The sequence below is a fragment of the Heterocephalus glaber genome, unplaced genomic scaffold (assembly GCF_053883595.1).
Source record: "Heterocephalus glaber isolate CG9 unplaced genomic scaffold, H.glaber_assembly_v1.0 deba00000937, whole genome shotgun sequence".
NCBI classification, from domain to species: domain Eukaryota; kingdom Metazoa; phylum Chordata; class Mammalia; order Rodentia; family Bathyergidae; genus Heterocephalus; species Heterocephalus glaber.
The window spans coordinates 7,215,501-7,229,044 of record NW_028258173.1 but is presented as its reverse complement, the minus strand read 5'-3'; the positions used below and the strand labels follow the sequence as shown (position 1 = coordinate 7,229,044).

Here is a 13,544-nt window from a genome sequence, read left to right as displayed (position 1 = left end):
CCACAGCAGGATGTTTAGGACAGGTAGCCAGAGCACCCATCCCCTTGCCGAGAGAGCTTAATAGCTCACGGGGCCTCTGTTCTCAGTATATGGCTGGCTCCCTTGTAGGCTCTTTACTTGAACTGACTCATTAAATCATCAGAACAACACTGTGAGGTAGATACGGTATTTATTTCCTTTTGTTGAGCCCCTAAAAGAGCGGAACCAACTGACCCAAGGTTACACAACTAATCGTTTTCAGAGTCCAGGACTGAATTCTGAATCCTGTGCTCATGCTCAAGCTCAAGCTTAGAAGCGCCCTTTGTCTCCTGTATACTGGAGAGAACGGTCCGGGGACCGAAAGAGAAGCGACGCCCGCAGCGCAGGGCTCACTCAGCTCTGCAGCCGCGGGGGAGAGCCGGGTGCGTGGTGACGAGGACGCCGGCTCCGGGCGCCCAGGAACCGCGAGCGCCCGGGACCGCAGTGCCCTGGGAACGCAGCCGACTCGCGGAGCCTCCCGAGTCGGGGAGCCAAAGACGGTACGCACAGGCCACCGGCTAGGCTCCAGTCTTGCGTCCCTCCCAGCTCCCTGGAGTCAAGAGACAGGAGAGCCAGAGAAGACGAATTCTCAGAACTCTGGTCCCAGGCGCAGAGGCACAGCGCTGTTCCAGCGCTCAACCCGAACCGCCGCGGCCGCCGCGGGAGCTGTCCGGTGCTGAACACGGGTGCGGCCGGGCCCGCGGGGCTCAGACCCGCGCCTGCCGCACGGGCGGGGCCGGACCCAGCCCCTGGGAGCTGACGCAGGGCGCTGGGAGAGCAGGGAGCAGTGGGCTCCTCGCTGGGCATGGACCTGCAGAGACTGGACTCCTACCAGGGCGGAGCTGGCCCCGACTTCAACGAGCACGTCCTGCATAAGGTAAAAACCTTCCGGCCCCCATCCCAACGCTGGGAGAGGACGCCGGTTCTCTCTACTCCCTGACTTTGCTCTGGGACTTAAAGAGAAACTAGCCGGGTCTCTGACCCTGGGGAATTCTTTCCTTTTGATCCCGTTTACTGCTCAAAAAAAGATGCACTAGCGCTGGGGGAGGGGCTGCCACCGTTGGCTCAGCCCCCCCCACACACACACACACACGCTGCCTTCTTTCAGTTAAATGCCCCGTGTCCCTTCCCGACTCATCGCCTCCTGCTCCTCGTCAATTTGAACTCCTTGGCACACCCAGGCAGGCAGCTAGGCTCCCCCTAACCCTTGTGGGCGACTGCGTTTGTGCTCCCAGCCGGGTCTCACAAGCTCTGGCCCCATTTGGTCTGGCAGCAGTGGTCAAAGATCAGCATTCCTGGCCAGTTGGACAGGAATGATCTGCAACGGAGACAAATTGTTGTATTCAAGCCAGACTCCCTCAAAGCTCCAAAAAGCTGTCCTCTACCTTATGAGTCACTCATAGCTCTCTGAAGGTGCTTCTTATTTCAAAGCCACAACACATCTGTTGCTCCCCTCATTCAAGTTTCTAATGCAACTCAATTTTCAGCCATGTAGGTCTCCTCCAGGAGTGATTGTTGCAGGGAAAATCGCAGCCTCTCGTGTACCATGAGAAATTATAATTTCTCCTGACTTGGCCACGCCCTCGTGCTCCAGTCTTTACATTCTCTACTTTGCTAGCTTTATGTCAGTTTATCTGTCAGTCCCCTGCAAGGCTGTACATGTCCTACACTTGAGGGTTTTAACTGAAGTATCGCTCCGAAAAATCAATCATGCAAGCTTTGAAATAACTTGATTCCCTACTTCCTCTATTATATAGTCCACATTTGAAGAAGTTAAACTCTGAGAAAATAAGCTGGTAAATGAACTGGCACTAAAACCAGGAACTGTAGTTCCAAATCTGGAATCCTTTTCTCTATATCCTTTCTAAGCTTCTCATCAAAGAGTTGTTCATGAACTGGTGCCATTGCCATTACCTGAAGGTTGTTAGAAGCTCCCCACCCTGAACCCAGACCTACTGAACCTGGATCTGCATTTCTATGAGATTCTTGGGAAATAAATATGCATAATAATGTTTTAGATGCATTATTCTGTGCCATGCTGACTATTTCTGGTACAAATGAAAGAAAATCAGCCATGGAAGAAACCAAGTCTATAGGCTTGAATTGTTTACATGACTTTTCCAGCCATATCTCTAAATCCCTAGGATAAAAAGAAGCAGAAAAATGTGTAAACAACTTTCCCATCACAGTTTAAAGTAACCTAGAATAATATCTGTGTTCTTTGAGGCCGTGAATCCAGCCTTGGAAAATGCACACACAAGCAAAGGAATATAATTTGATCAATTACAAAAGTCATCCTGGTGGCTAGATATATGGGTATCTCTAATTTTAAACTGTTATATAAAAATTAAAATCTTTATTCTGAAAGCTTCAGGATTGGGAGGTCAGATTTTTCAAATTATTGACCAGATGTGGTCTTTCCTACTTCAATTATCTACACATTAAGTATAAGATGAAGCCCAAGAAAACTTCTGATTCCTTCAGGTTTATTGGTTGAGGGGGGAGGGAGAGAGAGAGAGAGAGGGAGAGAGAGAGAGAGAGAGACTTGTTTCAACAAGTTCCAATACATTTGAAGACAAGTATCTACTTACTACAAAAAATGTTTGATCTCTTCAGCTTGGTAGTGAGCATTTTGAGGTGAGATGCTAGATTTAAACTTTCTGTGGTACCCAGCAGAGTGCCCCATGTGTGCAAGGAAAGTTCTTATTATATAGTGCTGACAATCCCCTCCTAGTATTATTCTATAACTGTGCATGACTCTTCATTACGAGCAACTTAGAAGTATTTTTGTAAGGGTCAGAGTATCAATATATTTGTATTTTAGGTTTGATACATAGACCCAAAGGAATTTCTATTGATTCACTAGTACATAAAGGCCATAACAGAGAAGATTCCTCTTAGTTGCTAAAAAGAAGGATTTTTTTTAAATAAACTTTTAATTGAAATGTAACCAACACACACACAAAAATACTGACTCTTATGTGTATCCTTTGATGGATTATCATACATTGAACATGTGAACACAAAGTGCAACCATTGCCAAAATGAAAACATGGAACCTTGGCAGCTTCCCAGAAACCTCTCTGTTCCCTTCTCTCATTCCTCCCCCTTCACCTTCACAGAGGAAGAAGTACCCTTTATGGCTTTGAGAGGGCAGTTAGATTCTATGCAGGATGATCCTAAAGTATTGCCAGTGAAGAAACGTAATGTGATGAAAAGAAACCTCAGGCCTGGAATCATTTAGTCCTTGATGTGACTTTGAACAGCATCTGTGAACCTTGCTTTTCTCAAGCTATAAAATAGGAAGACCAATACCTGGCTCACTGTTCTTTGAGCAAGAATGTTAGATAATATAATGTTTTCTGGTACCGAGGATCAAACTCAGGACCTTATGCTTGCGAGGCAGGCATGGCACCACTAAGCTAAATCCCCGGCCCTAGATAATATAATGTTAACCACACATATAATATCTGGGAAACAGGAAGCATTTAATAAATGATGATTGTTATTAGGCACACATCTTGGGCTCTAAAGCAACCTCAGCAGGTGTTACATTTGGTCTCGCTTAAAATGATGAAACTTTGTGAAAAGAGCAGCGGTTTCACACACAGAAATTTCAATAGCACACACATTTCACAGGCAAAATTCTATAGAAATTAGGTCTCCAACCCACTTATACAAAAGACCTGACTTCTGTGTAAACATCCCAACCCTGACTTCCAAGTTGACTGTCTCCTTTCTCAGGGAGGTAAGGTATGGGACACAATGAAACCTGCCATTAAAATCCGCTTGCATGAAGAGCACATGTCAAATATCATTGGCATGGGATGGCACTTGTACTTAGCTCATCCCAAGAGTTGGAGCCCGACCCAGAGGAGCCTGAATAACTCTTAGGAGGTTCCTGGAGTGTGAGTTGGATCCTGAAAGCTATAGAAAGACATTCAGTTCATCCATCACATGCTTGGAGCTTTTAAATAGAGTGGCTGTCGTTCTCACAAGTCTGAATATTTGATGCAACTAAATAATTTAAAACATGTGAGCAATTGTGCTGCTCTTTACCTCAGAGAACTTTCTGTCCTGCCTTGCTACCAGTAGAGTCTCAGGAGCCACCCAGGACAGTGATGCCACTGGAGCTCAGGAACAGCCCACATTTGGGTCCTTTCTGTGGCAGATCTGTCCTTGAGCTCTGGGGAAATTAACACAAAGAGCAAGATTTTGCCCCGGATGTAGTTAGTCGGGAAAAGGGACTTCAGTTCAAATGCTTCCTTCCTAAGCATTCTGATGAATACCCACGGGTCAAGCTTGTTCCAAGAGGAACGGAGTCAGTTTTCTCTGCAGCATCTCAGACAGACTAGGGGTCAGAAAGACATGAGTTCTCCATCCATTGATCCAGGGCTTGGACCTTGTTGAATAAAAGAGAATTATAGCAAATAAAGGCAAAGGTTCTCTGTCTTCCAAAGGATTTTCATTTCTTCTGAGTCTGCTGCAATACTTCCTATAGGTGAAGGGCAGAAGCGAGTGGGGAATCTTTCCCACACTCTCTCCTTCTCTCTTGTGCTTGTCCCTCACTTCCATCTTCTACTGTTCACCTTGTGATCACTACATCTCTCCATATCCCACCTGCCTCACCTATTCATTCAGCAAACATCAATTGAGCATTTCCAAATCATAAGCAATTATGTTGGGCATTATAGAGAACAGACAGAACATTGTTCCCTCCCCTAGCAAGCTTGTGGCCTATAAGGCACACACAAATTGCTATAATACTGTGCTGATAGTCTCTGAAATGCCCTAAGAAAGGCACAGGCAGATGCAGAGGGATGACTCAAAAAGAAGAGGTCACTCATGGCCTCAGTTTGAAATGTTCTCTCACACTTATGGCCTTTGATGGAAGTTTGAATCTAAGAGAGACAAAACTCCACACACCAGCCAGCCTCCCTCCCCCATGGCACTGTCCCCCACTGATCCTAGAAAAGGGTCTGGATACAATACCTTTGTTCTTCCCTGCCAAAGAACATTCATGAGGTAAGGACAAATAAACTAGTAAAAGACCATACCCACTATGCTGTTTTCCTCTACCATTCTGTGTCCCCCAGGGGCTTTTTCCCCCAAGTACACAATATTAATGGACTACAGTGTTGTAGTCCAAAAATCCAAACCCACAGCCAAATGTGTCCCCCCGTAAGGGAAGAGTTTTTACACTCGAAGCTACTGTTATGGCCAGATTATTTCTGTCCTCAGCTCAGAAACGAACTAGAAAGCCAAATAAAGCTAGCTTCTCCCTGTGTAATGTTTCCATTTGCTTGTTTCCTTCTCTCAGTTGCTCTGAAGGCCATGGATAAATAAATGAAGTGCATATGACATCACTGTCAGGATGGGGCCATCTGGGATTTCTTGGACTAAGTGGCCAGCCCTGCCCAGTTCCCAGCTACTTGGGGAGTGGAACTGGCTGGTTCTCTGGGGTAACTTGAGCAGGAAATGATGGTGACTCAGGCCAGCATTGCAGATATTTTCCAAAATCCTCAGGCTTTCCTTTCCTGAGCACTCTGCCCTTTAATTTGGACTCCCTAGGGTATTTTGTGAGAAAATGTCTGAGACTCACTAAATTGGAAGCGAATGTTTTTCCTTATAAGCTATTCTGGGGAGAGGCTTGGACCTCCTGCATTGTTGGGGCAGGAAACTCAGCTCTGCTGGAATAAACAGCCAGATGCGAGATCTGGGCTGGGGATTGCTGAAATGGACACTTGAAGTAGCTCTAACCCTATCCCAACACACTCCCTGCTTCCTTCCTCGCCCTTCTCAGGCAAGAAAAACAATTCCTACAGATGCAAGTGAAAATAGAGATCACAGCTCTTTTGCTAACTTGCAGAACATAGGGGTTATAGTCCCCCACTGAGACCAGTTCTGGAGCATTCTCCCACAGAGGAAATTTCCTGAGCCAAGTGAGAGAACTGTGAGCCAGCAGCAAACAGCAGATCTGGAAACCTCAATCCCCAAGTGATCGCACTAATCAGAGCCTGCTCACACCTCAGCCTGCTTCTGAAGATAGTGAGGTACTACGGGGTGCAGTCAAAATAACATAACTGTTCTGAGAAAAGAGGGGCTAAGAATTCCCCTAGCCAATAGCCATTCCTATTTCCCTGACCTTGATACCAAAGGCTGCTCCCTCCTTTCTTATTTGTGTGCCTGATTGTTAGCAGACAATTTTTAGCCATCACAGGAGGAAGTTATTTAATAATCGGGGCTTCTGCAAATGCTGCTGGCATGCTTTTAGGTGTCTTGAACCTGGTTGTGTTTGAGCTCATATTTCCTCTTTCTTCCTAGTCCTCTGCCCCTGATCATCATGCACAAATATGCATATGCACACACCTACACACACACACACACACACACACACACACACACGCACACATCTCATAAGCTGTAGGCAGGGCCACTGATCAAGTATTCACATTCTCTCCTCATCTTTTGTTGTGGGCCTTTTAAGAGCAAAGAAGCCACAAACCTTTTCCATCCTCTTCTTTCTCCCTTCTCTGTTTGAATTTTACATCCCCATCACTCCCTAGCAACTCTGTTTATCAAAAAGCAGATCTGTCATGATCAGAGCAATACTCCCAGGGGCCAATCAAGAACTGGTAGCCCTTATCTCTTCTAGCCTGTCCCCAAGCTCACACTGAAAGACCATGTGACCCTTGCAAGGGCATAAAACCTGCTAGAACACCCTCAACCCTGATGAGACATAGCCCCTCAGGAATGTCTCAAACCCCTCCTGTCTCAAACATTAGAACCCAGATTCTTCCTCCTTCTTTGGGGCCTTTTCTCTGATTTTGTTAACTTATGAACTTGCTAGTACTAAAATCACACCTACATATGGTTGATTTTGACAGCATTTTCTAGCTTACCAAAAAAGCCTTTCATACATGCTATGACACTTTATGCTTACCACATGCTTTTTCCAGTAGCTGTTATTATTAATTCCATATATAGATGGGAAATGGAGACCAGATGGAAAAAAATAGTTACCAAAGGCCTCAAGCTGATATTATGGAAATCCAAATAATTACAGCAAATCCTATATGGCACTTACATGCTGGGAGCTGCTCTAACTACTTTCAGCTATTAAATTGTTTAATCCTACAACAATCCTATTTTAATTGTATTTTGCAGAGGAGCAAAATGATGCACAAGGACATTTTTTAAAAATTATCTAAGGTCAAATCCAACCAAGATGGAGAAGCAGAGGGATAGAGTCAGGAGAGGGCAAGGGCTTCATGAAGAAAGTCACAAATCATCATTACTTTAGGGCATGCCCAACAGTGTGGCCTTCGGTTCTGTAGAGTCAGTTTTGCTCACTGACCCAAGAGTGGCTCCATCTCTCTGGGCAGGTTTGTGTTAATCAAACTCACAAGACTCCTGTACTGCCCTAGATGCCAAGCCACATTATAATCAAGAGATTGTTTGCTGAGCATGAAATCTGGGGGAAGGAGACTTGCAGGAGACTGATGGGAGACTTCAGCGTGTGCTGCCATCAGGTTGATCTGCTTTAGTAGTTGGCTACCCTCTAAGGACAGCCTCAAGCGACAGTCCCTTTGGCCTTTTTGACCCCTGAGTGCTCCCCACCCGGTCTCTACCTTTAAATGTGACTTGGATTGGATGGGCCTTCCATTCTTTCTGCGTCTATATTTTCTGTGATCCTTTAAGGAGCCACTTCCCTTTGAGCTTAAGAATGTCCTGGATTTGACCTGGTTGTTCAGAGAGAAGAAGGGGGAGGAAGGGGTGCTTCCTCTTCAGAAACTGCCTTCAGTCACACTGGAGTTATTGTCTCACATTTCGGTCTTCATCTCATTCAGAGCCTATGTCAAGTTCTTGGGGATTCAGGTTTCAGGGGCAAGAAGCACGAAAGAGAAAAAATGGTAATTGAACCCATTTTGTGCTACCCCACCACTAACCACACTCAATGTGCCCCCTTTTGAAATCTGATGCTTCTGGCTGAGAATAAATTCAGCAAACATTTACAGCACCAAGACCCAGCTCCTACCCTCAAGAAGCTGAGTCTAGCAGGCTGGCAGATCAGAGGAATGGCTCAGAGAGCAATGACTCCGATCACATCTGACTTCAGCCCATGTGACACACGGTGCCCATGAAGACTCCCTAAAGGTCAAGGACCTCTGTGTCACATGGTGGGAAGCTGACTCTTGGGGCCACCTCCAATGCTCACAGCTCTCTGGAGCTGCTGTTTTGGGTCCCAGCTGAGTCAACCAATGTGAGGGCCCATAAAACCCACAGGTCCATAAGGGGGCCCCAACTGTGAAGGTCAGAATGACTCTGGGTTCCCAGTCAAGGATCCCTTGATGCCCACATGCAAGAAAGGAGTTTCTCAGTCATTTCCAAGAAGTGCCTGGAGCAAGGATCCATGACCCAAGCTTGGCAGAGTCCACCATGTAGAAACAAAGCTGGTGCCTCTCTCTCTGTAGCCTCCAAAGATCTTAGCTGAAAAGCATCCACCCAAACTCAGAAACACCAGAGCCTTGACCCCTTAGTTCACAAAGAGAACTTTTCTTTCTTTCTTTCTTTCTTTCTTTCTTTCTTTCTTTCTTTCTCTCTCTCTCTTTCTTTCTTTCTTTCTTTTTCTTTCTTTCTTTCTTTCTTTCTTTCTCTTTCTTTCTTTCTTTCATACTGAACATTGAACCCAAGGCCTTCACACTGAACTACATCTCCAGCACTTTTTTAAAAATAGGGTCTCACTAAATTGCTTAAGTTAGGCCAGGCTAGAACTTGCAGTCTCAAATTAGGTTAGAACTTGAAACCCCCCTGCTTCAGCCTCCCTAAGTGCTGAGATTACAGACATGTGCTACCACACCTGGTGAAGAGACCTTTCAGAAAAACGAAGGCAGAGGCCAAGTGAACTCTGCGGTCATACCCTAACCCTCACTCCTCCACACCCTGAGCCAGGTCCCCAGCAGACAGCATTGGACAGCACCAGGAGCACACAAGAAAGCCATAGAGCAGAGTCCCGATCACCCCCTGCTCTGTCCGTCCCCGGGCCTGTCCACTGGCTTTGTTGACCACCACCTGCCCCATTCACCAACTGTCCTCACCACCACCTGCTCTGTCCATTCCTTGCCCTGACCACTCCCTGTCTAGTCCACCACCTGGCCTGACAACTATTTTCCCTGACTCCTCCCTGCTCGGCTCCCTGATTTTCTTAGAGGAGCCAACTTGGTAGCAAAAAGAGAGGACTACACTAGTGATGTCACTAGAGCCTCTGCCATTGTCCTGCCTCTGCCACTAACCAACTCCATGCTCTTGGTTGTTCCAAATGGCCCTTTATCTTTTGTGGAGCACTTTGCACATAAACTGTCTCATTTGATTTCCATGCACTGTGCATACACAGCCATGCAGTGTTATCGACTATAAAAGAGGGCTCTCCCTGGGACTCTGGACTACGCCTCTCTAAGCTACTTTGCTTTGGGAGTGCCGTCTGGCCAGACTAAGGTCTGTTTCACTTTCAAAAAAAAAAAAAAAGAGGGCTCTTGTGGTCATAACGCTTTTAGTTGCCAGTGATGGAATCCAACTCAGACTAAATAAAAAGAAGGAAGGGCCAGGGATTTAGCTCAGTGGTTCGGCGGCCTGCCTCAAAAGCACAAGGTCCCAAGTTTGATCCTTGGTACTAAAAAAAAAAAAAAGAAGAAGAAGAAGGGAGGGAGAAAAGAAGGAAGGGAGAGGAAAGAAAGAAAGAAAGAAAGAAAGAAAGAAAGAAAGAAAGAAAGAAAGAAAGAAAGAAAGAAAGAAAGAAAGAAAGAAAAAATATTGTCTCATATACTTGAAAAACTTGGAGGTGCTGCTGATATCCAGTGTAGTTGGATCCATGGGCTCAAACAGTGACATTAGTCTCATCCTCTCCATCCCTCAACATTCTTCCCTCCAGCTGGTTTGATTCACAAGGAGGTAGATTCTCATGGGTCACATGGGTCACATTATTACCAGTAGCTCCAGGATCACAACCTCATAGCATCTAGTTTCAACTAAAATCCTAGAACTAATACTCACTGGAAATTGAAATGGTCCTGTGCCCCTCCCTGAACCAATCACTGCAGAGACTGAAATCATCACAGGTCCATCCCTGAACCAATTACTGTGGCTGGTGAATAGACTAAGATGAATGGTTTATGCTTGAGACACAGGCCACCCTCAAAGGTGGAACCAGTCACACCCCAGCCCTGTGGCTCAAGAGTAGAAGATGGATTCAAAAGGAAAATGGGGGGCCAGGGATTTACCTCAGCAGCACTGCACCTGCCTTGCAAGCACAAGGTCCTGAGTTCAATTCCCAGTACTAAACCAAAAAAAGGAAAATGGGGCTGGTGGTAGCTGTAGGCTAGTCATGCAAAAGCAAAGGTGCTCCATGATAATCCATCATCTCAGTGTTTTTAAATCTTTAATGAGCAGTGACTGAAGAAGAAATGAATTAAAATTGTCACTGTTCAACCTAAACTGGGCTATTTGTGCCCCACATGTGCTATGAAGAATTGGACTTAGCTTATTAATTATGAGACTTAGCTTATTAATTATTAGACTTAGAAGATACATTGATGTCACCCTATAAGGCAGTCGGCTCACTGGAGCTGTGGAGTCTGATCTCACCCTACAGCTACAAACAGAAGTGGCCCTAAAGGAAGCAGATGATCCAGCTGTTGGGGAAGAAGTTAATTTGGGGCAGACAATGAGAACACAGGTACTGGAGCTTGGGCTGCAATGACAGGAAGCCCTTCTTCCTGTTTTTGGGACCACATCAGCTAGTACAGAGAAGCGTAGATTTTTCCAGTCGAGAGTTAGAGCCTGAGCAGCCCAAGGCTACAAGAAGCAGCTGAGAATTGAGGCAAAAAGCTGTCTTCAGAGGTGTGGAAGCTGAGCAGACACACAGCACCTGCACTCAGAAGGGCCCATGCTTGACTTAATGCTCTGCATCACTAACATGAAAGTCTTAGTAATTTTTTTTTTTTTGCAAGGAGCACATCTTCTTACTTTGCACTTGATTCCATGAATGACATAGCCATCCTACTGTCAGATAAAAGCTACAAAGGCATCTGAGCCTGGCTCTGTGTGTTCCTTGGAGCAGATCTCCCCCTGTTGACCTCACACCACACCCAGTGTCAGATGTGCCATGAGTCATCTGCTTTGGGGAGGATGGCACAAGGGTGACCAGCTCTCTTCCCAAAGAACTACCTGGGTCAACAGTGGTGTTTGCAGGCCAGGAACAGCTGGCACCATTTTTAAGAGGCACAGGCAGCAGGAAGGGTGGCACAGAAGGAAGATCACAAAACGTAGACAGGAGGGCCCCCAGCCTTGGGCAGGTCCTTGGGGTGAATGGCTGTAATACAGGGCTAAGGCAGAAGTAAACCAGTCCAGCACTGAACTGGACAAGCAATAAGCTTTTCATGGTGGCTATTAATGAATAAAGGGAGCTACAATTGTTCAGATATATTTAATTACAACATTTGGAAGATACAAAAGAAAGAAAAAAGTTACCCATGATGCCACTGCTTCATAATACATAGATCCATAAAAGCATTTGTCACACACATTTTCTTCTTTCTTAGTATTCCATTATACATAAATGTGAAAGTTCATTGTTCATTCTGGAATTTTGAAACTTAAAGGGCAAAGAGAATAGAATAGCTGCAAAAAAAAATGCTCATGTATGTACCATGCATATTTACTAAGTGCTACATTTTGTCTTTTTTTAAAAAGGAGGCTGAGGCAGGAGGATCACAAGTTCAAGGCCAGCTAGGGCTACATAGTGAATTGAAGGCCAGCCTGGACTATGTAGTGAGACCATGTCTCAAAAACACTTTTCTTTAATTTTTAAAAGGAGCCTTCCCTGGGCCTGTGTGAGGGAACTCCTGAGAGACTCTCAGAAGTGGACTTCAGGTGGATAACTGGGACCCACGTTGAGAGCAACCAGTGGGGCAGAAGGTTGTTTTGAAATCCTATTCCTATGGAGTCTGTGGCACTTTCACTCCCCTCTTATCCATGGTTTCAATTTATCTGTGGTCAACTTCGGTCTGAAAATATTACTATAGTACAATGAAGATATAAGACATTTTGAGAGACAGAAGCTGCATTCACCTGACTGTTATTAAAGTATAATAATTGTTCTTTATTATTAGCTATTATTGTTGTAATTAAGTTTTATCAGAAGTATGCATGTATATATGGGAAAAACCATAGTATACATAGGGTTTGGTATTATCCACGGTTTCAGGCATCTGCTGGGAGTCTGGGAACATACCCACCATGGATAAAGGAGAATTCCTGAGGCCCATTTTGCAGAAGAGCAAGGCTTGGGAGACCTTTGGTGATCGTCCAAGATCACTCAGGAGGTAACAAAGACAGAATCCCAACCTAAGGCTCTGACTCGACCCCATATCCTCCCCATTATCACACTGGCACAACCCTCCCTAGACTCCCAGGGTTCTCAGGGGACTAGAAGCTCCCTGAACCCCTTACTCTTACAGACCTCCCAAATTTCTAGTGAAGTCCTAGTGGCAATTTCAGCCTAGCCCAGGACCTCCACACCAACGGGGGACATTCATTCACAAAGCAGGCTCAGGACACTGCTTCCAGAGCTGCTCAATAGGTCTGAGTGCAATGAGTCACCAGTGACCGGGTCTCAGGGTGGAGGAGCCAAGCAACAGGATCCTCTGGGGATTCATCTCCATCAAAGCCAGCTGCAGGACAGATCCTAAGCCCAGGAAACCAGGCCAAGGTTTACTGACACCAGTGCCATTGCTGGGTGGGGTCTCCCCCTACTTTACCCCAAATCTCTCTCATCTGCTCTCATGCCTTCCTGTATCTTAGGATGAAACACTTCACCTACCTCTCTGCTGCTTCTTCTTTCGCTCATTGCAGCTAGACAACAGAGTATTTCCACACAGGGACAGAAAGTCTCTGGGGTTCATTTTTCTGCTTTTGTGGCTTATTATTTTGCAAAGATTGTGCGCAGTTTCAAAGTGCATGTACCATCTGAACTTTGCAATTTCTTTTAGAGGCCAGGGGACACTGGGCTCAGAAAAGGGGCTGTGACCTATTGCTTCTTTGTCTCAGAAACCCTTAGCACTTTGACAGAGTACAGCATTCCTCACAGAAATGCCAGCAAGGGAAAGATTTTAAGATAACACACAAGCACAGTCCTTGGCTTATGGTTTTATTGGGAACAACAAATAATATTAAAATAAGAAGAGGTACGGAGACTTGTCAGTTCAGTGCAGAAAGACACATAATCCAGATACAGCTGATGACTTTGCCAATTCACATGAAGGCAAGGAGAGTGGACCAGGGGCTGTCATGGACCCTTCAGCTACCATGTGCAGGTATATTTTTCCATGCAGAAAAAACAAGGGCAAATAATAAGCTGTGTGTCATCAAAGGTCTTGGCAATGTTCCATTTCTTCAGTAGAGTGGCGGGTACATGGGTATTTTATTGTCCTGAATAACATACAGACACACACACACACACACACACACAT

At 45.5% G+C, this 13,544-nt stretch overlaps 1 protein-coding gene across 2 annotated transcripts in view; it reads left to right on the top strand.

Moving 5' to 3' along the window:
* Positions 1–549: 549 nt before the first annotated feature.
* Positions 550–13,544, top strand: part of Rab37 (RAB37, member RAS oncogene family) — a 58,750-nt gene continuing 45,755 nt past the window's right edge. For both annotated transcript variants that reach the window (XM_004860594.3, XM_087208537.1), the window contains exon 1: positions 550–895. In XM_004860594.3, coding sequence (XP_004860651.1) covers positions 824–895 — 72 coding nt within the window. In that variant the 5' untranslated portion in view covers positions 550–823. The remainder of the gene's footprint in view (positions 896–13,544) is intronic.